The sequence below is a fragment of the Podarcis bocagei genome, assembly GCF_964188305.1.
Source record: "Podarcis bocagei genome assembly, chromosome: 13".
Classification (NCBI taxonomy): Eukaryota; Metazoa; Chordata; class Lepidosauria; order Squamata; family Lacertidae; genus Podarcis; species Podarcis bocagei.
Genome location: NC_138138.1, coordinates 39,244,314 through 39,267,694, shown reverse-complemented (window position 1 = coordinate 39,267,694; position 23,381 = coordinate 39,244,314). Strand labels below are relative to the sequence as shown.

The window sequence follows — 23,381 nt, the reverse complement described above, 5'->3', positions numbered from 1 at the left end:
AGAGTAGGACATCTTTTACAACAGTTGGGGAACTTGTGGTGGGAGAAGCCAACAATAAATCCAGTTCATGTGCAAACAAGAGGATGACCTGATGACAATGACGATGATGATAGTAATAATAATAATTAAAGCTTTATTAGAAACCAACCCACAGAAATAGACCCTGAGGCCGCCGGAGACCCTCACCCTTGGGTGAGACAGACAAACAAGGAACAGCAACCCTGAGAAGCTTAACAGTGAGCTGTGTGCCCCCGGCCGGCCCTAGCATCACTCCAAAACTGCAGCCAGGATCTGATCAGCTCAATAGCACCAGAAAACAATCCAATCAATATTCCGTTTCCAGATCAAAGGCAGCACAGCAGGGAGAGGGCTCCCCCTTCAGGCCTCTCTGACTAGTGCTGCCTCACAGCCTTCAACAAATCCATGCCTGTAGTTCAAGATTTCCCATGTCTTCTCCTCATGTCTCAACCCGTAGAATCAAAAGTGCATCAAAGAATCACACGTGAAAGGAGGACGGGATGGTGGTGGTGGTTGTAGCTCCAATGCGCTTGGATGCTGCTCCTTTTCCAGATAAACCCAGGAGTCCTGGTTCTTGGCCTTGTGCGCTCTAACTCACCAGATCTGCTTCGTTTATTCCCAACTGGTAACAGAGGCCTCTTCCCTTCTACATGACCCAGGTAGCTGCATTCTGGCTCCCAACCATCTGGCCACTAAGAGGGAAGTTGCTGGTGCCGTATAACCCAGGGAGGCATGAACATAGCAGGATTCGACAGGGGCGTAGTCCATATCAGAGCAGGTTGACTTACTGCAAAGCAGCACAGTGCTCCATTTCCTTAGCAGTAGAAGTGCTTATTTAGAAAGGGGTTGGGGGCAAGGAACCACCCGTTGCAGATCCCCTCAATGTGCAGATTCACAAAAAAACCCAGATCCTGGCATCCAGATGGCTTCTGCTATAATCCTTGGCCTGAGAACATTGCAAAAAGTCATTGCCCTAACCCTCAGACACCAGAGGGTTAAACACGTGGGGAAAGAGGGCAGGAGAGTGAGATGGGAAGCCCACAACCACCAGCGTCTTATCTGTCCATGGTGCAATTCCCTCCTAGGCTAGAGCTGTGCCACACCACCCTGAAGTAGTGACTGTGCCCATCACCAGAGCCTCAGGCCTGCACCTGCCAGACAATGAGGTGGCTTCGCTCAGCTCGGCGTAAGCGTGGGTTCGAGAGGAGCAGGTCGCCGTAGCGGTCGTCAGTGTCATCGCCTGGGTAAGGAGGAAAAAAAACAGAGGGCCAAAAGGAATCAGAGAAGACATTGTACCTGGTGCTGGGATAATGGGGCTGGATGCCCGTATCCTGTTCCCATGTCATTCCCTCCCACCTGTAAAGTGAGATGCTTACCTATCCGGAAGTTGATATACCCCTCCCCTCCACTTAGCACCAAGCTGCATGGTTTGCTTGGTGCCTCTTGGCCATGCAATTCCTTGGTGCTCTCAGAAGAGGATGGGTTCATACACCCTAAAGTAAGAAAAAAGAGACAGAGCTGAAGTTTGCATTTATACATCCACCATTCTCCTCTTGTGGACAGCGATAGTCTGGCTACAGTGATCCTTGCTCCAGTAACATCCCATTTGGACTACTGTAAGTTCCTTGGGGCGAGGACTTGTCCTCTAGTACTCTACTAACTGCACATCATCGGCATTATCTAAAGAATAGTGGTAGCAGCAGCAGCAGCTTTGGATTCCATGCTCTTAAGTTCTTTTAAGCCACTGAATTCTATTTCCCCCCAAAAAACAAGGAATGGGCATCGATTCCTCCGTGCTGGTTACCTGGGACTGAGACAAAGAAGCGAACAGCATCGCGGTGCGCGTGGTAGCTGATCTGGGCTTGCTCCAGAGCACAGTAAGGGATGCCAGTGGGAGAAGACATTTCCGAGCTCCCAGCAAATTCTATGAGAAACCAAGAGAGAAAATTCACAGAAATAGCCACCAGGGAGCTCTGCTATGTATACACTTGCAGCTGAACTTGCTCTCCCTCTCCCTCTCTCCCCCTCTCTCTCTCTCACACACAGGTGCTCACCTGAGATGAAGGGCAGGGAAATGATGGTGCCGCCAGAGGTGCCAACCCACAGCCGTTTCCCAAAAGCGCCAAGTGCTGAGATGTTCATGGCTAAACTAAGACTGTTCGGCCCTGGAGAGTGAGGAGGGAAAAAAGGAGGAATTTTCTATTAAACGGGCTGGAGATTCCAAAACTAGGGTACCCGGATCCTAGAATCATATCAGAGAATCACAGAGTTGGAAGGGGCCCCAAGGGTCATCTAGTCCAACCCCCTGCACTGCAGGCATCCCAACTAAAGCAGATGGCCACCCGATCTCCCATGAAGGAGATCCCAGCTGCCCCATTTAGTGAGCCATTGAACTGCAAGTGGCAGCTTCACAGTGAGGCTCCCCCAAAGCCCAGGGCTGGCTATTGGCTCCTCCCAGGCAGGAAGAAGCATGTGAGGCCTTCCTGTTCCAACATCTGCCTGCACTCTGGCCTGCTTCTGTATCCTTGGTGATTCTTTGGCACTGACTTCTGGCTTGCTTTTGTCACTTGCACACGACTACTGTGGTGGGAGTGCACTGGAACCGGAGTAAATGGTAAAATAGACACAGCCTTCCTCTTTGGTCCCCCTTGGGACTAATGGCTGGTTCCCAGCTCCTGACTCACCTCGGACTACTGCCCACGACCCAGCCCAGATACTGATGCACAGGAGGAAGCAGCAGGATGCCCCTCTCAGGCCTGAGAGCCTTCTATTAAAAGCTTCCTGCCCTCAGAAAACCCTCCTGTCCTGGACGTTCTTCCTGTAGCCTGCTTCTTTGCTCCTCTGTGCCAAGGCTTGTTTGTTGCTAATCCAACTGCTTTGCCTTGCCAACTCCTTCCTGGATCCTGCACTGTCCCCCATTCTGCTCAGAGTCCCACCCAAAGCCCCCAAGTCATGGCGGCCATTGACACTCACCAAGCATGCGGCTGACGTAGGGCCCCAGCTCCACTTCCTGCAGCGGCTGGCCAGTCTCGGCATGGAGGAGGCGCAGGGTGGACTCCAGTCGAACCGAGACCCAGATGCCGTTGCCGGCGGCTGCCATGTGCCGCACTTGGCTTTCAGGGTGCGAAGTCACCTCAAAGTACCTCTGGGGGGAGGAGGAGGAGGAGAAAGTGGGTTGCAACAGGTAGCCTGGATTCAAGACCCTGTCCCCAGACCCACATCCACAACATTAAATCTAGATCTGGATCTCAACACTTCTCCAAGTTGTGCCAGCTAGCAGTTGTTCCTCAGGATCTACCTATTTCAATAGGAATGGCCAAAATTCCAGACATTTGTAATGCGTTGGTACTTTTGCCTGACAGGCTTGTTTTTACACCCCAATTAATTTCATAGTTTTATCTGTCTTATGTTTCAATTCTTTGTTCAGTTTCTTTTTTCCCACTCTGTAGAGTTTATATGTTTTTCCTTCTTGCATTTGTCCTAAAACCCAATAAAAACATTAAAAAAAGAGAGAGAGAACAGCCAAAATGAATTCACCGGCTAGTTCTTGTAGTGATACTGTTCTAACACCGCTACACAGAATGATCCTGGCTATCTCAAACTCCCATTTTTACACCATAAAACCAGCCATGTAAGTCTCCATGGGTTTCAGCCACTGCCTCAAGTTGCCTGAGGGGCACACTCACCTGGATGCGAGCAGTGCGAGGATCCAGCACATAGACTCTGTTCCCATATCCACACCACAGCCGGTCAAGTACAGGGATGGCACAACGAATGGAGCGCCGTGGCCGCCCCAAGTCAAGCAGGCGTGGGGAGCGCAGGTCCCAGTTCCGGACTGAGGAAGACAGGGATTAGGTGAAACCGAGGACCTGAGCTGTGGGGAAGGCAGAGCAGGGAGGAATTTAAAGGAGCAGGACGTACCTGTGTCTCGGTGGAAAATGGCCAGAGATCCGTCCCCTAGAGCAGCTGCTACACGGCCCTGGGTGTGGCTGAGACAAAAACAGCAGAGTAAGGCCCCATCTGCACTGCACTGCGTCATACCGCTTTAAACAGACATGGCTTCCCCCAAAGAATCTTGGGAAGTGTAGTTTGTTGAGGATGCTGAGAGTTGTTAGGAGACGGCCTATTCCCCTCACAGACCTTCACAGTTCCCAGAGTGGTTGAACAGTCAGTCCCTCTTCCCAGGGAACCCTGGGAACTATAGCTTCCTCTCAGCACCCTTAAGCTTAGGGGTTTTTTTTGGGGGGGGGGGAACCATGGCTGCTTACAGCGATGTGACATTGCTTTAGCATAGACGGGGGCCTAAAACAGTAGGAAAGTTGCAACAGCACCAGCATGGGAAGGCAGGCGACATGCAAGAGGGGTAGGCAGTGGGGCTCTGCAGCTTTCAGAGAGAGTGATGGAAATCCGCATACTCACACAATACAGTGGACGGCATCCTTCAGCTGCACTTTGCCCTGGCAGCGGCGCCAGTCAGTCTCAGCAGAGTGAATATAGATGCTGCCGGGGGGGGGGGGAGAGATGCAGTCAGCCTCCAAAGGTGACACCACCTGAGCCCTCCTGATGACCAGCCCAACCCCCAGCACAGCTCCAGGCCTGCTCCCCCATCCCTCCCTTGAAAGACCTACAGTGGCTCCCAGTACGTTTCCGAGCACAATTCAAAGTGTTTGAATTGTTGGCGTTGACCTTTAAAGCCCTAAACGGCCTTGGTCCAGTATACCTGAAGGAGCGTCTCCACCCCCATCATTCTGCCCAGACGCTGAGGTCCAGTGCCAAGGGCCTTCTGGCGGTTCCCTCACTGCGAGAAGCAAAACTACAGGGAACCAGGTAGAGGGCCTTCTCGGTAGTGGCGCCTGCCCTGTGGAACGCCCTCCCATCAGATGTCAAAGAGATAAAACAACTACCTGACATTTAGAAAACATCTGAAGGCAGCCCTGTTCAGGGAAGTTTTTAATGTGTGGCATTTTGATGTATTTTTAATCTTTGTTGGAAGCCGCCCAGAGTGGCTGGGGAAACCCAGCCAGATGGGCAGGGTACAAATAAATAATAATAATAATAATTTATTATTATTATTATTATTATTATTATTATTATTATTATTATTATTAACTGTTCTCATCAGCCACCAGTATTCCGGTTCCGGCTGTCGCATGTCCTGAGGATGCTGGGCATGCTCAGTGTAAATAAACCTGGCAGAAGCCCATGGGATTGTCAAATATGGCAGCCAAAGCAATGGTGGCAGCAGCAGCAGCAGCAACAAAAGGATGCTGGTCCTGGTAGCTGGAGTTGGTGGGAGCAGGAAGAGGCAGAGGTTGGCCAGAGAAGCTCGACGAATCTGTTGGCAATCCATTCAGGAACGGGGGTTTACCCCCACCTCCCATTTCTTCCCCGTTCAACCCTGCTGGGTGTCAATTACCAGCCCTCCTGGGTGCCAAACCACACGGTGGGCTCTGTGCCAACTGCCTCCATCTCCAGCACTTCATCCTCGCTGTCAGATCCAGGCGCCAGGGGGTCTTCGAGGATCTCTGGCTCTCGCTCGGGACTCTCGCCACCAGGCACAGCGAGGCCTATGGAGGAAGAACGGAGAAGGCAAAGCGGCCTTCCTCAGGGAACACAGAAACAGCTGGAGTCCCTGCTTAGGAATCCTACAAGGCAGGGCCGGGGAGAACCTTTTCGGCACAGCAGGTGAAATCTTTATCTAGCTGCACATAGGCTTATCAACTTGCCAATCATCTGGAGTGATAATGAGGAGTCCTGCCCAGCTTTCAAAGTTGGCCTGTAGGATTGTAGGGAGATACTAACCAATGAAGCTGAACCAAGCAGGTCTGAAGTCTCCACTCATCAGGTATTGAGTGAGAGGTTGCTTAAACCCTGGTATCCCTGGTCCCTTTGGGGAACTGTTGGGTGCAGACAATACAGGATTGAGCCCTGCCCACACCCGTCAGCTGATGTCACCCACCCATCGTAGTGATATCAGTTGATTGAGAGATGGATGTGGTTTTGGAAAAATGGCATTGTGAGCCAAATGGGATCTCCTGGAAGGGCAAGTTTTGCCTTCCACCAGCCCAAAGTTTTCCCACCCATGCTATAAAATCTCAATGGACACACAACTTCAGTCCAAAATCTATGGTGCTTGCAGTCTAAAATATGTATAGTTGGGAAAGTTTTGTGTACTTGGAAGCTTGGCTACAGCTAGGAATAATAGGATGAAGTCAAGGGCCAAGTGGAAAAGGTGTGTTTTAAGATGCGGTAGAAGGAAGAAAGACAGGTGGCACCAGGTGCAAATCTCAAGGAGGTTGGAGCAGCAGGAGAGACAGAGAGTCAATGCCAGGACTGGGTTGCGAGTGTATCAGGAGCCATGAAACAAGACAGCAATGAGGACCAAAAGGCAGAACCAAAGCACAGGACTAAAGAACAAGCCAATCGGCCTAAGAGCCTAAGTGTGCATGTGTGTGTATTAAGAGACAGTATAAAATGATAGATTCTCCTTCCTTGCACTGACCAGGTACGCATGCGATGGAGAGGACATGAACTCCAGGCAGCACAAAATGTTCCAGGAGCTGGTTTGGGTTCTGGGCATCAAACAGAGTCACTTCGCTTGCAGAGTGGGTCCCTGAGGCCACCCACAGCCGAGAGCAGTGATGAGAGGTGCCCTGGAAGAGAAAGAAGCAGAGGGATCAGCAAGACATTGTGGGCCTCGATCAGCCTCCCTCCCTTTTATGCTGCCGTGTGTGCGCACGCGCACACACATGCCCTTGACAATCCCTAAACTTCAGCCTTTGTACCCATTTTGTCCCTTCAGCTGACAAATGCACACATGCCTAGGCTTTCCAGCCAGCCAGGCAAGGACATTTACACAACCTGGGGAAGTGTTTTCTCCTTCCACCCCACTCCCCTCCCATCCTGTGTTCAAGTTCTCCATGCACGGCAGCAGGTTAAGCATGTCAGTGGGCAAGGAATGTTTCTGGACTTAAATCTGAAGGGACATCTTAGAACGGATGAGTTAAGAACCCCAAACTGCAACCACGGCTTTTTTGCCAATATATAAATTACAAAAACAGAACAAAACATGCCGCTGAAGTGTCTTACAATGTTATGTGTGTGTGATTATAACAACAATGAAAACGTGAAATAAATTGAAAACAGCATCAGAACAAGAACAAAATGCTGAGAAAAGTCATAGGAAAAACCACTAACTTATTGAAGGGGATACACATCATTTCTCATTGTTACCAGTGCTGGATATCTATTCTAGTCACTACTTCTTTCTTGCTAATGGTTCCCTGCCCCTCTAAATGCATTAATGCAATAATCCCAGCCCATTATCATCAACTTGCTGCTATAAAAATGGGCCTATTTAGTATATATTTAAGCTCCAATGATCACTGATTGTAATTCTTGAATGGCAATCTATATACTTGCCACTTAACACATCTGATGAAGTGGCCTCGAGTCCACAAAAGCTCATGTCATAATATATTTGTTAGTCTTTAACGTGCTGAAAGACTCTTGCTGCAGCCCAAGAGGCTCAGTGGTTTAGACCACAGCACCACCCGCGCCCCGCTCTCTGAACTGAAGGTCAGCCTAAATGAGCAGTTTTCACTTCACACACACCAAAACAACACACCAAAAAAAGAAACACCCCCCCCCCCTGAAAAGGGAAGCTTAACTGAGAATTCTTAAGCAAGAGTAAAACCAATAATGATGATGGTGATGATGATGATGGAGATACTTACGGTTTCTACTTCTTCTTGAGTCTCAGCACCAACTGATGCTGCAGCACACCAGAGCTACAATGAGAGAGAGGCAGGCACGACATTGAGATCTGCTGGCCCCCTGGTAAAAGGAGTCGCTTTCCATACAAGAACGACACCCCACCCTTCCCAATTGCAGCCAGAAACCTTTGCCACAGGAACTGCAAATGTGCCACTTTAATAAGCCTTAAGCTTTTTCTGAGCCTGCCACTGTACTTGCCCACACAGGAACTGCCCAGAGTCTCTGCAGGGTTTGGTCTCCTTCCACTCACCCTTCAGAGGGCCTGATAACTCAGCTGAAGCCAACGCCAATGGATCACGTGAATCACTCCCAAAGCAGACATGCAGCTGAGTGGCCTGTCCTCAGAGGAGGCTGCTTGCTACCTCTCTGGATGAGTCCCTGCTCTGAACTCAGCCAACACCTACTCAAACTAACCCCTTCTTAGCACTTTACAGCAGGAAAACCGCACCATTTTCCTAGAGTGGCCGCAGATTTCAATTCAGTGGTGCAGTGGTTAGAGTGCCACTGGGAGACCAGGGCTCAAATCCCCACTCAACCACATGAAATCCACTGGGTGACCTTGGGCCAGTCACGATCCCTCAGCCATAAGCTACCTCACAGGGTTGTTGTAAGGATAAAATAGGGGCAGGTGGAGAAGCATGTATGTCACCTTGAGCTTCTTGGAAGAAAGATGGGATAGAAATGCAATAATAGTAATAATAATAACTCAGGGGGAGGGGGGAAACATCCCTAGCTATTCAGCATTTGGAAGCGCACTGCTTTGTTACCTTTGTATTGGGGTCCTTCTGGTCTAGCATCCGTAATTGTGCGAGCACAGGTACGTCGGCGGCCCCTGAAAGGGGATCAGAGCCCTGCAGAGAAAAGGTGGCTGGATTTTAATGTGTGGAGACTCGCTGCGAGAGTGGCCAGTTCAAAACTAAGGTCAGATCCCATGACTGGGATGGGACAAGGCAAATGTATAGTCTAAAGCACCACGCTGTTGGGTGACTCAATAGGGCCGAATTCAGTGGACCCCACTTCCTAGGTGGAATTTGTTTATTTGCTATATACCAAAAACGGTTTCTAAGCAGTTCACAACTATGAAAATCAGTGAGCGAATTGAAATACCCAACAACAGATCCACTGGGGGCAGTAAAACATCCTTAATAAAAAATATACAATAAAAACAAATGAACAATCGAAAGCCTAACAATGAAAAAACAGTTCAAGCAATAACATCAGGAGTTCAGTTCTGGGAAATGCTTGCCCAAACAGGTGTGTCCTCAGGAGCCGGCAGGTTGCCAATGCTGATGGCAATTGTTATTTTTTAATTTTAGACCATCATTCCATTGTCAAATGCGGGGAAATTGTTGCACACTGTCTGGTATGATAAAACAAACACACACACACACACACAAAATGCTGCATCTACATTTTTCCTGCCCTGGTTTAAAAAGACAGTAGTTGAGGACCTAGCCCTTGGCATGGGATTTCCATAGGGTCAGGTACCTGGATATGAGACCTTGCTGCCCCTGCTAGAATGCTCACCTGGAGCGCAGGCGGTTGGCTCCACCCATGGATCTGTGCCCGACCATGCTCCTGCCAGATGTGGGAGCGGATCTCACGGTACAGCTCTCTCCGCTTCTGCTGAGGGGAGGCGTCGGCTCTGCAGATATAAAAGCCAGATATAGTAGGGGGCAGCAGAGAGCTTCCAGTGACAATCCTGCGTCCAGTTGCAACCAGGGGAAATGCTTTGGTTTCAGCTGGATTTACCCAGATGGGCCTGCATGCAATTGTTGCCCAAAGTGGACTTTTGCCAGAGACCCAGAAGAGCTGCTGTTGGCCTCTGCTGGGCTGGATGGATCCAATTAGCAGCCCGACTCCGTATAAAGCCTCTTCATTTTATGTAGAGTGAGTCCACAAGGCACACTCTGAAAGCAGAAGGCTCCAGGGTTCAAAGCCAGGGAGTGTCCAGTTAATAAAAGGGATCTAAGGTATTGGGGTTGGGCAACAACTCTGCCCAAGACACTGGAGGGTTGTTGCCAGTCAGAGTAGACCGGGCATGGGAACCTGGTGGTCCTCCAGATGCTGCTGAACTACAACTCCCATCAGGCCCTGTATGTATGGCCAATGGCCAGGGGTGATGTTTGCTGTAGTTTGGCAACATCTGGAGGGCCAAAGGGTTCCCCATGTGTTGTGTACTAAGCTTGGATCCCAGAACAATAGGCAAGTAGGATCCTAGAATGCAACAACAGATTGGCTTGCAGGTAAAGACCCATCAGGCTCCAGGAGGAAGTTAATCAGCCTATCAGGCTGGTAGGATCGTAGAATGCAACAACTGATTGGCCTGCAGGAAAAGACCAATCAGGCTCCAGGAGGGAAGCAGAATCAGCCAATCAGACGGGACTCATTGTATAAATAATGTACCGGTATATAAAAGCCTGAGGTTTGGCGGTTTTACAACCTGCAATAAAGAGCATGAAATCACTACAGGACTCCAAGTATATTTCACAATGCCTGGAGGAGACAATACTGAGCTGGACAAACCAATGGTCTAACCTGGCATCAGGGAGCTGCTGTCAGCCTGTGCTGGACTAGATGGATCCACTAGCAGCCCAACTCCATATAAAGGGAGCAGCAGGTCCCCAAGAGGTGCCGATGATGGGATTGCAAAATCAGCTTATGCACGCTCTGGCTCCTACCTCCCCCCTGCCAAGCAATTGCCACACAACTTACTCGTTCGGTGAGGTAGCGCGTGGGATGTATCTCAAGGCTGGAGACAGCTGTCCTCCATTCCTTCCCAATTCATTGCGGCCGCTGGGGCTGGACCGGGCCCTCCCGGGTGGCAGCGGGGATGCAGGAGCCCTCTCTGGGGAGTCCGAGGGGCTAAATAAGCGATCGAAACTGCAGGAGGAAAATACAATGTGTTCAGGGGAAATGAGGAGGGAATGGCAGGGGGCACAAATCAAAATTCGACAGAAAAAGGGGGGTTTGCACCAAGAATGATGGAACTGTGATCTGTCGGAACCAGACTAAAAGGAGCCCACAAATTGTTTGCCTGCTGAGTTCTGTTTGACTTTGGTCCAAGGCAGAGCCATTGCTATGAATGGCAAGGAAGGTTCTCTCACAAGGACATAAGGAGAGCTCTGATGGATCAGGTCAGTGGCGCATCTAGTTCAGCACCCTATTCTCACAATGGCCGATTGGATGTCTATGGGAAGCCTGCAAGCAGGAGTTAAGTGCAACAGCCACTCTCCCCACTAGTGATTCACAGCAACTGCCTCTGACAGTGGAGACAGAACACAGCCATTATGCCCACCATCTCCACTAGACTCCACTAGGCATTGCTCCCTTGCACGCTTTCAAACTAATCCATGCAGCCATAACGTCTTGCTAAGAGAGAAAGAAATTTCTCAGGATGCTAAGTTGTATGCCCTATATCAAATGTCAAGGCAGAGTATGCACAGCTGCAGCTTCAGGGGCAGATCTTAGATGGCACCTACATTTTCCAGAAAGAGGATTTTTTCATCTGAACAGCTTGTTCCTCCCGTGAAGCCCTGAGAAGAGAGAAACAATTGCTTTAAGACTGCCACCATGGAGTGACTCCCTCCATTAGCCATTAGTTCAAGGCTGGAACAAGGGGAAACAGGCAACCCAAACCATTTGCACAACTGGCTCCCTGGTCCTCTGTTAATACTCAGGGCAGCACTTCATTTGCTACACCTAAGAGCCATTTGCCTCCTCTTGTCTGAGTGACAAACTTGTGTTTTGAGTCTATAATCCTCTGTTTAAATTTCACCTCTCCAGAGTGTATTTCTATAAGCCAATTCTCTCCCGGCCTTCATTCTGACCCACTTCCCTCCCGCCCAGTTTGTACTATGGGAAAATAATTATTGGCTGGGCAGCCACAGAGTGATTGATTGCCCTGAGCAGCTTGAAGGATTGGGATAAGGAACCTCTGGCCCTCTGAACACAGGTGGATCACAGCTCCCATCAACTCTGAGCTAGGGGCTGATGGGAGCTAGAGTTCAACAACATATGGAGGAACACAGATTCCCCATTCCTGATTCCTAGGGAATGGAATGAGCAGGTTGACTGCAGTTGCTGGTTTCTCCCGAGAGGGAAAAGATTCTACTAGCAGTAGTGGGATGGGACTTAATGGATAATATGGTGTCATTCATGATGCTGCTGAGTCTCCTAATTCCCTGCCTCACAACACAAGCCTCCGTGACTCGTCCTTCTCACCTCCAGGGCTTTTTTTTTAAAGCTGGAACTCACAGGAACTGAGTTCTGGCACCTCTCAGGTGGGTGCCATTGCCATTCTAAGAGAACAAGGCAGGCGTTCATGGTGAGTTCCGGCACCTCTTTTTCTAGAAAAATAGCCACTGCTCACCTCCAACATTAAGGGGACCCCTCAGAAGTACTAATTCCCTTCCTTACTGCTTCTTCTCCAGTCCTAACTCTCTGGCACTTGGGGTGCTGTTTGGGAAGGATCACCAGAAAGGAAGAGAAGCCTCTTGCTGCTCTGCTGCTAGAGCGAAGCAAGGAGGGTTGGGGGAGGGATTTCGACTTCCCATCATGCCCCTGGTACCACATGGCAAGCTCCAACAAGGCTCACAGTCACTGAGCTGCTTTCAGACAATTCAAAAAGAAAATGGCTCAGCAGGGCAAATCCAACCTCATGTCAAACTGAGGGAGAGGGCGGCCTGCCACACAAAGTCTTAAGTTAGGTTATGGGGTCACAGACCCATCTGCCTCCCCCCCCAGCCCCAAGGCATAAACCTCGGCGCCACTGACCTTAGCAGCTCTGTGCGCCGAACAGCTTCCTGCAGCTCCATCAGCCTCTCCTTATAGAGGTTGCGCTCCATCACCACACGAGCCATCTCGGCCCGGGTGAACCGCTGAGGCCGGGACAGGCCTCCTTCAGCCTGCTGAGGAAAAGGGCAGATCCTGCCTCAAACGCACACAAATGCCACTCCCAGAATCCTGAGGGCCCCCCCCCCGTCTCGTTACAGCTCTGTAGAAGACCCTTTCCACACCCCCATCCCTCAGCCTTCAAGGGAAAGCTGGCCCCCTCCGGCCTGTCACAACATCCTTGCAGAAGATGCTCTGGTTACCTCCCCATCCTCACTAGAACGTCTTGATTCCTGAAACTCCTGCCGTATCCTGGAAAGAGAACGATGAATGACTGAAATTTGGGCTCACTCGTTTATTTTTTTTTGCAGGCAGTTCGTGGAATCAAGATGGCTGCCAAACACCAGGGAAGGCAGTTTACAAGCCCTTACCTGATCAGTTCCAGCTCAGCCTCCTTCAGCTGGGCTTGGCAGCGGCTCAGGGCCCCCAGTGTTCCTTCACGCTCCGCCCGTAGCGACTCGCGCTCTTCGGTGAGCTCCTCTACGCGGGCGATAAGATGGCGACGGGCTGTATCCAGAGCAGTTCTAGAGGTGGGACCATGAGGAACAGCAAGACTTCAGCCCAGGACTGGCTGCGATGGCCCAGGAGGAGGTGGAGGGCCAGATCCAAGAGGGAAAGCAGGCAGGCCAGCGGAGAGAAGCAGACCAGGCCTTGGCCCATTTCTCTGCCTGCCAAGCACCCTTGACAAGGACCTTCCTTTCTAAGAAGCTCCAGCTCCCATCAAGATATAAAGACCCATAAACAGTTCAGGACCAGGTAAATTGAGAGGTGGCTTTATCCCTTATACACCCCAAGCAGGGTCACTACATTCTGTAGGACAGTTTCTCCCTCAACTTCCGAAGAGATCAGAAGCTGCCCCTATCTGTACTTTCTGGAACCAAATGAATGCATTTCTTTCATTTTCTTTTGGCAAGCTTTTCTAGTTGGATGCCTTAGGTTTCAGAAACAATACAAAACCAACACCTACCTTGAGTTGTTGGGAGCATTTTTGTACTGTTTTTATAACTATTTTCAGCTGGTTTGTAAGGCGCCTTGGCACACACGTAAAAGGAGATTCATAAATCAAAATAAATAAACAAACAAATGTTATCGCTTTAGGCTGGTCGCTCTTACCGTGCCTCCTGTAGCTGAGTGTTTTCTGCCACCAGGGTTTCCAAGGCATCCCCTGAAAAGATGGTCAAGCATGGACACTGCTGAGCCACTAGGACACAGATAGAAACCTTAACTCCCCACAGGCTGGGGAACTATGGGAGGCAGGTCTTCTGGATTAAAATTGGGGTGGGGTGGGGAACTAGGACTCCTGGGTTCTCTAGGAAAGGAATAAGGTCCCGGCAGGACAAGGAGGCAGAGGGAGGGGGAAGGTGGGAGTTTTACCTACCCTGCAAATCGGCACCGCCGTCCATATCGCTGAGGAGTTCAGGACTGAGGCCCGAGACCTCGGCGAAAAGGGACACCGTGTTGCGCTCGAGGGTGTTACTCAGGGGGCTGAGAGACAGACAGACAGACAAATAGACAGACAGGAGTACCCACCCGCTCCTAACCTGGCAACAACACACACCCACATCTGACGTCACAGTAGACAGAAACCAGGGGCAGGACTTTTTTTTTTCTAAGGAGACAATGAACACAGAGAAGTCCTCCTCAGCCTCGTTTGTCATCCTACGGCTGCGGTGCTTTTGAAACGGCAGTTTCAAAGGCGGGTGTGAGGAGAAAAAGAAGTTGGCTATCTGGCTGGGAAACTCAGGGATGTGTGGCCCTTCAAAGCAGTGAGCAGGATAACCAGAAGAGCTAACTCTCCCGAAATTAAAACACCTGTGGGGAAGCAGGGAGGGAATAGATGGGACAATGGAGGATTAGAGGACAGTGTGGGCATGCTGTGGTCGGAGGACACAGGAAGGAAGAGCCTAGCTGTTTCTTCACTCCAGTGAAGGAGCATCCATGTTCAAGCACAAACCACTCAGGCTCTGCGCACCTGCGCTTTCTGCTCAGAGGCTTAATAAGAAGACACATCCCTCTTACCTGCTTGGCTGCTTTTGGTCCAGTCCCAGTTCTGGAGTGGAGCTCAGGAGATCGTCCAAGTCCAAGCGCCGCTGCAGAATAGGAGAGGCTGACAAGAGAAGAAGGTTGTGGGGACGCAAACGCAAAGCACATTATTTTTTCTAGATTATTATCCTGTGTTTGTTAACCTCTACACAGTCCTTTCCATACTGAAAATAATCTAGAAAAGCATTGCTCCTTTGGGCAAGGACCTATCTGGCATTTTGTTGTCTGCATGTGGAGAAAATTCCTATTGTTATAAGAAGAAAGAGGGTCAGGCAGGTCCCTGCCCCATAAGAGCTTAAAATCTAAATGTTGGCAGTGGTAGAAACGACTCTGGCAGGGGTGTGGAAGAGGCACAGCTTACAAGGAACAGAAGCCCAGTAAAAATGCAAAATATATAGCACAACTCAAGAACCGGCACACTACTAACTCATTAGGCTGCAGCAGAGAACCTGAGGCCCAGAGGCCAAATATGGCCCACCAGTCCTCTTCACTTGGCCCTCAGGGCTTTCCTTTGGCCACGCTCACACCCCCTCACTGCCCCCCATACCCTCCTCAAGTTATTTTCCCTGGCTTAGCCACACCAAGACGAAACAGAGGCTCCCCCTTCATACCATCCTGTTCCGGCTGCCCCATTTCTTGCGCCAAGGGGAAATTGTTTCTTTCTGTGTCCCTCTGCAGAGCCTTCTCCGTGCTGGGAAGCTCCTGAAACTCTGCAGTCTTCTGAAGAGACGGGTGGGGAGAACATAAAAGGCCATTCATTCCTGGCTCCTCTTAATGCCTCTGCTTCCCCCTCCAGCCTCCCCGTCCACCACTGCTGCCGTTCGCCAAGGGCCAAGGAACAGTTCAGGGGCTCGAGCCCCACAACACCAAGCCACTTACCCCTGGGGAATGAGGCAGTTCAGGAGACCCAGGGTCCGAGGTGCTTGGGAGGAACTTTCGGGGTGCCTGGATTGGTGGGGGCTTCAACCTGAGCAGGGGGAGGAGGGAGAGAAAAAATATATATTTTTATTTCCTTGTTACTGTACATGGCTGGCTGATCGGCTGCCCTGGAAAAGGCATGCCTGTAACCTCCTGCATCTTGCCTTCGACCCCTTCAACGTCTCCTTCTCTCAAAAGGATTCTTACTCACCTTTCTTCCCTGCCTCAACAGGCAATAAAGCCCTCAACGTGGCTGCCAAAGCCAATCACCAACATTACACAGAAATTAAAAAGAAATCACTACAAAAAATGTCGGAAGATAGCCAGTAGAGTTCCATTGTTGTCAAAAGCTTGAAACGTGGCAATCTCAGAAGCTGCCTTGCAGAACCGGAGCAGTCCATTGGTCCTTGCTCAGAAGTGCCTGCACTGACTGGCAGCAGCTCTCAGACAGGACTCTTCTTCCCTGGCATACCTAAAAATGCCGGGAACGGAACCCGCTACCTCCTGAATCAAAAACGTGTGTTTCACCAAGGCTTATGGCCAACATTCAAAAAGTATCATGTGGTACTATATTTGAGCCACGCATTTCTGAGGAGTGAAGGAATTCTGTAACAGGGGCACCACCACTAAAAAGGCCCTCTTCTTCCAAGAAACCCATCAAACCCCTGAAGACAATTCGAGAAAGGGTTCATGTTTCCTTGTCCATGTCCCCACCCCCCACCCCATTTCCACCAGGTTTGCCTTGGAGCAGCTTGTCCTTGTCAACCTTTCTTCGCCTTGGGGCAGGGGGAGATTAGATTTGAACCCAGTGCCACCCCAACTAACTATTCTGTCACACGCAGCCCTTGGTAGATTGCCAGTCGGAGTCCCATCCATTCCTGCCTTAATCCAGATGTGGTACTTGCAGTAGGCCTGGCTGTTGCTAGGTAACCATAGATGACTTCTACCTTTCCCCATGAAATGAGTGAAAACAGTTTGTGGTTTGACAGCTGCTCACTGTGGTAAGGAACAGAATAAGCTGGAGTACAAAGCAAACTAGCCATACAGCACACTCCGCAACCTCAGCAGCTTGGGCAAAAATATCATTATTGGTAGCACAGTGCCCCTAGGTGAACCCCTGACACACACAAACCCCGCTGCCACCCCACAGGCCCGCTTCTTCTTCCAAACCTTTTCGTTTCTGTAGTCAGAGATCCAGCTTGACTTGTAGCAGCCAATGCCACCCTTTGCGATTTCAATTCCTTGTAGTTTTGCACAATCTGTAAAAGGCAGAAGACAAAATGAGATTGTGACCCAGCTTGGCTTAAGAGTGGAGAAAAGAAAAGAGCAAACGAGGGGTGGCAGCTGCAGGCTGACGGTACCTTTGTGTGGCTCTGGCTGAGAGTTGAAAGCTCCTTTAGGAGTGAAGATTTCTGTTCTTCCAGACCCGCCACTGTGAAGAGAGAGCAGGGGGGCAGGGAGGCATGGCGGTGTGATTTTGATGTACAGACAAGAAACCTAAACCAGCTTTACATTAGTCTTAAGGGCATTTTCAAAATGGTGCTAAAAATGCATCTTGAGGGACGCAGGTGGCGCTGTGGGTAAAAGCCTCAGCGCCTAGGGCTTGCCGATCGAAAGGTCGGTGGTTCGAATCCCTGCGGCGGGGTGCGCTCCCATCGTTCGGTCCCAGCGCCTGCCAACCTAGCAGTTCGAAAGCACCCCCGGGTGCAAGTAGATAAATAGGGACCGCTTACAAGCGGGAAGGTAAACGGCGTTTCCGTGTGCGGCTCTGGTTCGCCAGAGCAGCAATGTCACGCTGGCCACGTGACCCGGAAGTGTCTTCGGACAGCGCTGGCCCCCGGCCTCTTGAGTGAGATGGGCGCACAACCCTAGAGTCTGGCAAGACTGGCCCGTACGGGCAGGGGTACCTTTACCTTTTAAGGGCATTTTCAAAATGGTGCTAAAAATGCATCTTGTGCGCTATTTGTATTGTGTACAGCGAAAGCAGGAAAGAGAGCAGGCAGGGCCGGCTCAAGACATTTTGCTGCCTGAGGCGAAGGACAAGATGGCGTCCCCCTCCCAAATCCATGTACTGCAGCCAACTGGACTGGCAGTAGAATCAATAACAGACTAGGGGGCCCAGGAAACTCCATGAGGCAACAGAAGGGAATGGCTGGAGGCTCAAGAGGAATAACCACAGGCTGCTCCTGAGCATCTATAGCCCAAGGCAGTTTCTTCACTCTGCCTAATGAAAGGGCCAGAAAAATCCATCTTTAAATAAAGACAAATTTGCATTGAGCAGATTCTACTCAATGCAAGCTTTGCAGTGGCAAAATAGGCCAAATGAATAATAATAAGAAAAGATTCAAGCCTCATGGGTAAGAATATCCTAATGTCTTAGATTCACACAAAGAACACTGAAGCTGCAATCTGATACTTACCAGAAAATAAGACCCGATAAATGCAATGTTACCCACATTTTCATTTTGTGAGGGTATGGAGAATTTTGTTAGAGATACACTTTGATGGGGTATACAGTGGTACCTCGCAAGACGAATGCCTCGCAAGACGAAAAACTCGCAAGACGAAAGAGTTTTCCGTTTTTTGAGTCGTTCCGCAAGACGAATTTCCCTACGGGCTTGCTTCGCAAGACGAAACGTCTTGCGAGTTCTTGCGAGTTTGTTTCCTTTTTCTTAAAGCCGCTAAGCCGTTAATAGCCACTAAGCCGCTAAGCCGCTAATAGCCGTGCTTCACAAGACGAAAAAAACACAAGACGAAGAGACTCGCGGAACGGATTAATTTCGTCTTGCGAGGCACCACTGTACAATTCTTTTTTTTTCTTTTTTAAAAGGATGAGGGGGAAATACAGTGGTGCCTCGCAAGACGAAATTAATCCGTTCCGCGAGTCTCTTTGTCTTGCGGTTTTTTCGTCTTGTGAAGCACGGCTATTAGCGGCTTAGCGGCTATTAACGGCTTAGCGGCTTTAAGAAAAAGGAAACAAACTTGCAAGAACTCGCAAGACGTTTCGTCTTGCGAAGCAAGCCCATAGGGAAATTCGTCTTGCGGAACAACTCAAAAAACGGAAAACTCTTTCGTCTTGTGCGTTTTTCGTCTTGCGAGGTACCACTGTAATCCTGTCTGGATGCAAAAAATGCCATTGTGTGTGTGTGTGTGTTTTGGGACCTTATTAACAAGCACTGAGCATAACTTTTGTGTGATGACTTGTGAATAGGTGGGCATAATTAAGCTAAAAGAGAAGCAGCCCTGATAAGGGTGATGCTGGTGGTTGTGGAATAGATCACTGGCAAGGGATATAAAATTAGCTCTTCAGTCAGCCCTGGTCAGGGTCTAAGAGCATCATTAAATATAACCCAGTCTAGATAATAGCAGGTCACAGAATTAGGCTGCAGACTCTGCAAAGCAACTGAGAGCTGCTGGTTGGAGGGCAAAATCCAACATGAGGTAATTATAATTAAGACCCTTTGAAAGAAATAGAACAGTGCAACCTTATGGGTGTTAGCATGGCAATATGCCCTGTGATGCTGAGTAGAGAAGATGTGGAGAAGGAATTTAACCTTTTCCTCGCCTGCTGCAGTGCTGAGAAAAATCTCTCTTTTGAAGCTGGTATTTGCAAGGGGAGGAAGTCCTCTGTTTGTGTCAATGAGAAATTCCCCTGCCTCCCACCACCAGCAAATCTCAGCTTCAGAACAGGAAATTCCCTTCCCTTCAGTGGTTCTAAAGAAAGGGATACATTCGCTCTCCAAATCTTATCAGACTCCAAGAATTAAGAGATTATTGAAACTGACATAATTTGCCAGTTTATAAAACCTGCACATTAGAGTCAAAGATGCACCTAAAGTCACATATAGTTTTGTCTCAGCTTTTACTAAAGCACCTACAAGCCCTGATCCCATATGTGTTTACTTGGAAGCAAGCCCCACTGACCTCAATGGGATTTATTCCCAAGTAACTGTGTGCAGGGCTGCAGCCTAAGACACTCAGATATTGACAGGTACTATCCCTACCTGTGAATTTGTCTAATTCCTTTTTTTAAAAAAAACCACCTAGGCTGGTGGCTACAGCCTCATTTGGTGGCAGGGAGTTCCATGATTTAATTATGCATTGTGTGAAATAGTATTTCCTTCTGTCTACCCTACATCTGCTGCCCAGCGGTTTATGAGGAGCATTGCCAATCCTAATGTTATGGGTGTGGAAAAATTATAACACCTCCCTCTCTTTTCTCTGCTTCTTGCATAATTTTATAATCCTCCATCATGTCCCACATTGTATTCTCCCCCCCACATGAAACTAAAGAGAGCCAGACATATATGCGTGTGCGCACACATAAACATATACTGGAAATAATTGCAATTGTGACCAACAGTTGCCCCATTTTGCAATGAGCCCAAAAGATATACGATGAGGTTGTTCTGCTCCCCGCTGCCTTACACCCCAATCTCAGCAAACTCGATAGACCAGCTTAGCCAGAACTTCCAAAAAGGAGAGTGGGAAAAAGATGGGAGGGTGCAGGATAGGGCATGCCTGTCAGTGGGAGGGGCATGGGTGGGCGGGGAAGCCATCCCGTCTGCGGGAAGATGGGGAAACAGAATTCATCCAAGGCCACACTTTGTCTGGCCTGGCGAACTGGCTTCCTCCTAGGCAAAGAGATAATTTCTTAGAGTGTCCGTATCAAACGCAGGTTCTTCAACCAATCTGCAGAGGAGAACATTCAGCACTTTTGATTTTAAAGGCATAGGATGTGAAGGAACCCGCCCCTCTCACCCTGGTCTGCGTAGCTGCGTGCTTTTCCTTCCAGGGCACGGCTCTGGCCCTCCAGCCGGCTCACAGCCGCTGCATGCGCCTTGCGCTCCTGCTCCATCGCGTCCTCCAGCTCCATAAACCTCTGCAGGAAGAGAACCCCGAGAGTCCAGGAGATCCCAACATCCTCTCCCACCCAGTCCGAGTCCCGGCACTTTCTCCCAAACCCATGGAGGGCTGTGTAAAAGAATCCTAGGAACTGTAGTTTACCCCTTACAGAGCTACAATTCCCAGCACCCTTAAGAAAGCAGAGTTCCCATTATTCTTTATTGCGGGGTTTGCTTTGAATGTGTGGTGTGTATATACAGCCTTGGGTCTCTCATCGCTCCTCGGCAACTTCATTGGCCCTGTGGTACCCACTCCAAGTCTCAACAAGCTAAAATGGGCAGTCGAGATCATAGAATCGTAGAATTGGAGAGTGGGGAGGGACTCTGAGAATCATCAGACCCCTGCAATGCACCCATTCCTCACACTCAGAATAAAATAGACGGAAGGCACAAGGATCATTTTCCTTATCAAGAAAGCTTGCAAACTGGTAATACTTCGACGCAGAGGCTAAATGGAAAGGTGGTGGTAATGTAAAGAAATCTCTTTACAATCTTAACTGATGCACAAAGGAGGAATAATTTCCTCCTGTTCCTTCTCTATTAGAGCATGAAAGCTGAGGGGCATCCCCTGAAACTGACAGGCCACAGGCTTAAGAAGAAGCAAAATAAGTACTTCCTGATAGCAACTATAACCAGCCCATGGAATGCCTTGCCGCAAGATACTGCAATGGCAGCTCACATAAACAATGGTAAAAATATATAGAGTTTAGATGACTACATGAAGGATGGGGCCCATTGGTACCTACTGCCCATGATACACAGAAGAACACTTTCAGTTTCATAATACAATTGCCCTTCCATTAGCGGATGCCGGGGATTAGCAACCAGGGACAGAAACTGCCATCCTCCCCTGCTTGCAACTTGAGCCTAGATTATTTCTTTCTATTTCTGTTAGCTGGATGTTTCTTGGTTCCATATAACACCAAGACCTCTGGAGAAAAGTACATTCACAAGAGTAGCACCACACAGAGAGAAAATACCTCTCCGTTGCTGCTAGTTCTGTAGCAAAAGTGCTGTCCGCTAAAAAGCACCAGCCTGGTCAAGCACAATACTGGAGAAACTAAGACCAGATTTGCTAAGCATGAGAAGGGAGGGAATATGACCCCCGCCTTCACTCACCGTGTTTTGGCTCAGATTGGTGTGCCAGCCAAATCTGGTAGTTGCCAACCAGTGTTGTAAAACCTTTGGCCTGAGACTGTCACCTATTACTGACCTGCGCAACACACAGCCGAGACTAAGGCTGCATATACACCATATATTTAAAGCATCTCCCTCCGCCCCCCCAAGACACTTGGGAACTGTAGTTTACCTGCCACAGAGCTACAGTTCCCAGCATTCTTAACAAACTACAGTTCCCAGTGTTTTTTGGGGGGCCTGGAATGCGCATTAAATGTACAGTGGTACCTCGGGTTTCATACGCTTCAGGTTACAGACTCCGCTAACCCAGAAATAGTACCTCAGGTGAAGAACTTTGCTTCAGGATGAGAACAGAAATCGTGCTCTGGCAGCGCAGCGGCAGCAGGAGGCCCCATTAGCTAAAGTGGTGCTTCAGTTTAAGAACGGTTTCAGATTAAGTACGGACCTCTGGAACGAATTAAGTATTTAACCTGAGGTACCACTGTATGAGGTGTACACAGCCTAAACAAACATTTAAAAATAGCAGTCGTAGCAAAACAAGTAGAAGGAAAGCGATACCAACCTCCTCTGCCCGCTTGCGCCCAGATCGCTCCCGCTCATACTGCTCCAGAAGCCGCAGCCGGTCATCCCGCAAGCGTTCCAGCGCCTGGTCCCGCTCTCGCACTTGCCCACAAGCCCCTTGCAGCGACTCCAGGACAGAAACCAGTTGCGGCAGGAGTCCTGAAACCGCACCAGGCCCATGGGCCCCTACAAGCCGCTCCAGTTCCCCATACAATCCGCCGGCCATCGCAGACACCAGCTCCTCATAAGGAGCAGGGTTGGGGTCTCCATCTCCTCCAAATATCTCCTCAGGGTCATCCATCGTAACCTGCTCTAACCACTGCCCTCTCCAGCCTCCTACTTCAGACACCCCAGGGGTTTCCTGGCTCCTTGATCCTCCTCCTCTAACCCACCAGATCCCACCTTATTAAGCACAAAATCTCTTGCCCCACTTCGGCTCCCTGATCCCAGAACCCAGGAGTCCAGCCACTGTTCTAAGCTACAACTGGTACTACTCAGCGCTCTCTCTGAGCAACCAGGACCCCTGATTCTTCCTGTCCCTGAATTTTCTCCAGAGTACACAGGATTATCTACCCCCCCCCAAATCAATCCACCCAGTTACACCCTAACTCCCTTCTCAGTCCCTTCCAGCACCAGGCACATGCACGCATATACAACCCCCTTGCTATAGCCACTAGGCAGCACTCCCCTTACACCCTGTCTCAATATGCCCATTTCCCTCTGCCAGGACTTTGACTTCCAGGCTCTGAGCTCTAACCACTAGGATCCACACTGCCTAGAAACCCAGGAGTCCTGCCTCTCCCTCCCACCCCCGTACCGAGGGATCGCGGGGGGATCTCTCGATTCCTGCCTCGAGTTTTGGGCAACCCTTCCTTACGCTTCCCCACCCCGCGCACAGGGAACCTCGAATCCTCCGCCCGGCGCCGTCGACAGCTGCGATCCTAACTTCATGTCACTTTCCAAGAGGGAAGATAGGCGGAGCCAGAAGCCCGTAAGGCGACCAATGGGAACGCGGCTTTCGTGAGGGAAGCCCCGCGGGCGGCCAATAGCGCGACGAGACAGGCTCCGATGGCCAATGGCGCGCGGGGGGTGGGAGTCTTCCTGCAAAAGGGCTGGCAGGAGACGCGGGGC

General features: G+C 49.9%; 1 protein-coding gene across 2 annotated transcripts; it reads right to left on the bottom strand.

Moving 5' to 3' along the window:
* Positions 1-113: 113 nt before the first annotated feature.
* LOC308572399 (C-Jun-amino-terminal kinase-interacting protein 4-like) lies at positions 114-23,231 on the bottom strand. 2 transcript variants are annotated; one of them, XM_081168385.1, is made up of 27 exons: positions 22,252-23,231; positions 20,410-20,530; positions 17,010-17,080; positions 16,819-16,907; positions 15,610-15,697; positions 15,342-15,450; positions 14,707-14,794; positions 14,066-14,172; positions 13,801-13,852; positions 13,059-13,211; positions 12,891-12,939; positions 12,571-12,704; positions 11,277-11,330; positions 10,510-10,677; positions 9,322-9,439; positions 8,562-8,645; positions 7,755-7,808; positions 6,521-6,671; positions 5,435-5,585; positions 4,438-4,518; positions 3,940-4,007; positions 3,705-3,853; positions 2,992-3,163; positions 2,073-2,183; positions 1,823-1,942; positions 1,395-1,511; positions 114-1,258 (listed from the first exon to the last, which is right to left on the bottom strand). In XM_081168385.1, exons 1-27 carry the CDS (start codon positions 22,549-22,551, stop codon positions 1,158-1,160), a joined length of 3,060 nt encoding a protein of 1,019 aa, XP_081024511.1. In that variant the 5' UTR covers positions 22,552-23,231; the 3' UTR covers positions 114-1,157. The 2 variants fall into 2 exon arrangements, with proteins under 2 accessions (XP_081024511.1, XP_081024512.1); XM_081168386.1 differs by having other exon boundaries at positions 12,571-12,701.
* Positions 23,232-23,381: the final 150 nt, after the last annotated feature.

Bases quoted from the DNA above. Each gene is read 5' to 3' on its own strand.
- LOC308572399 (XM_081168385.1), bottom strand. From the start codon at position 22,551: ATGGATGACCCTGAGGAGATATTTGGAGGAGATGGAGACCCCAACCCT. The intron at 2,184-2,991 runs GTGAGTGTCAAT...CTCACTCTCCAG, and splicing joins CTACGTCAGCCGCATGCTTG to GGCCGAACAGTCTTAGTTTA. The intron at 1,512-1,822 runs GTAACCAGCACG...TTCTTACTTTAG, and splicing joins CTTCTTTGTCTCAGTCCCAG to GGTGTATGAACCCATCCTCT.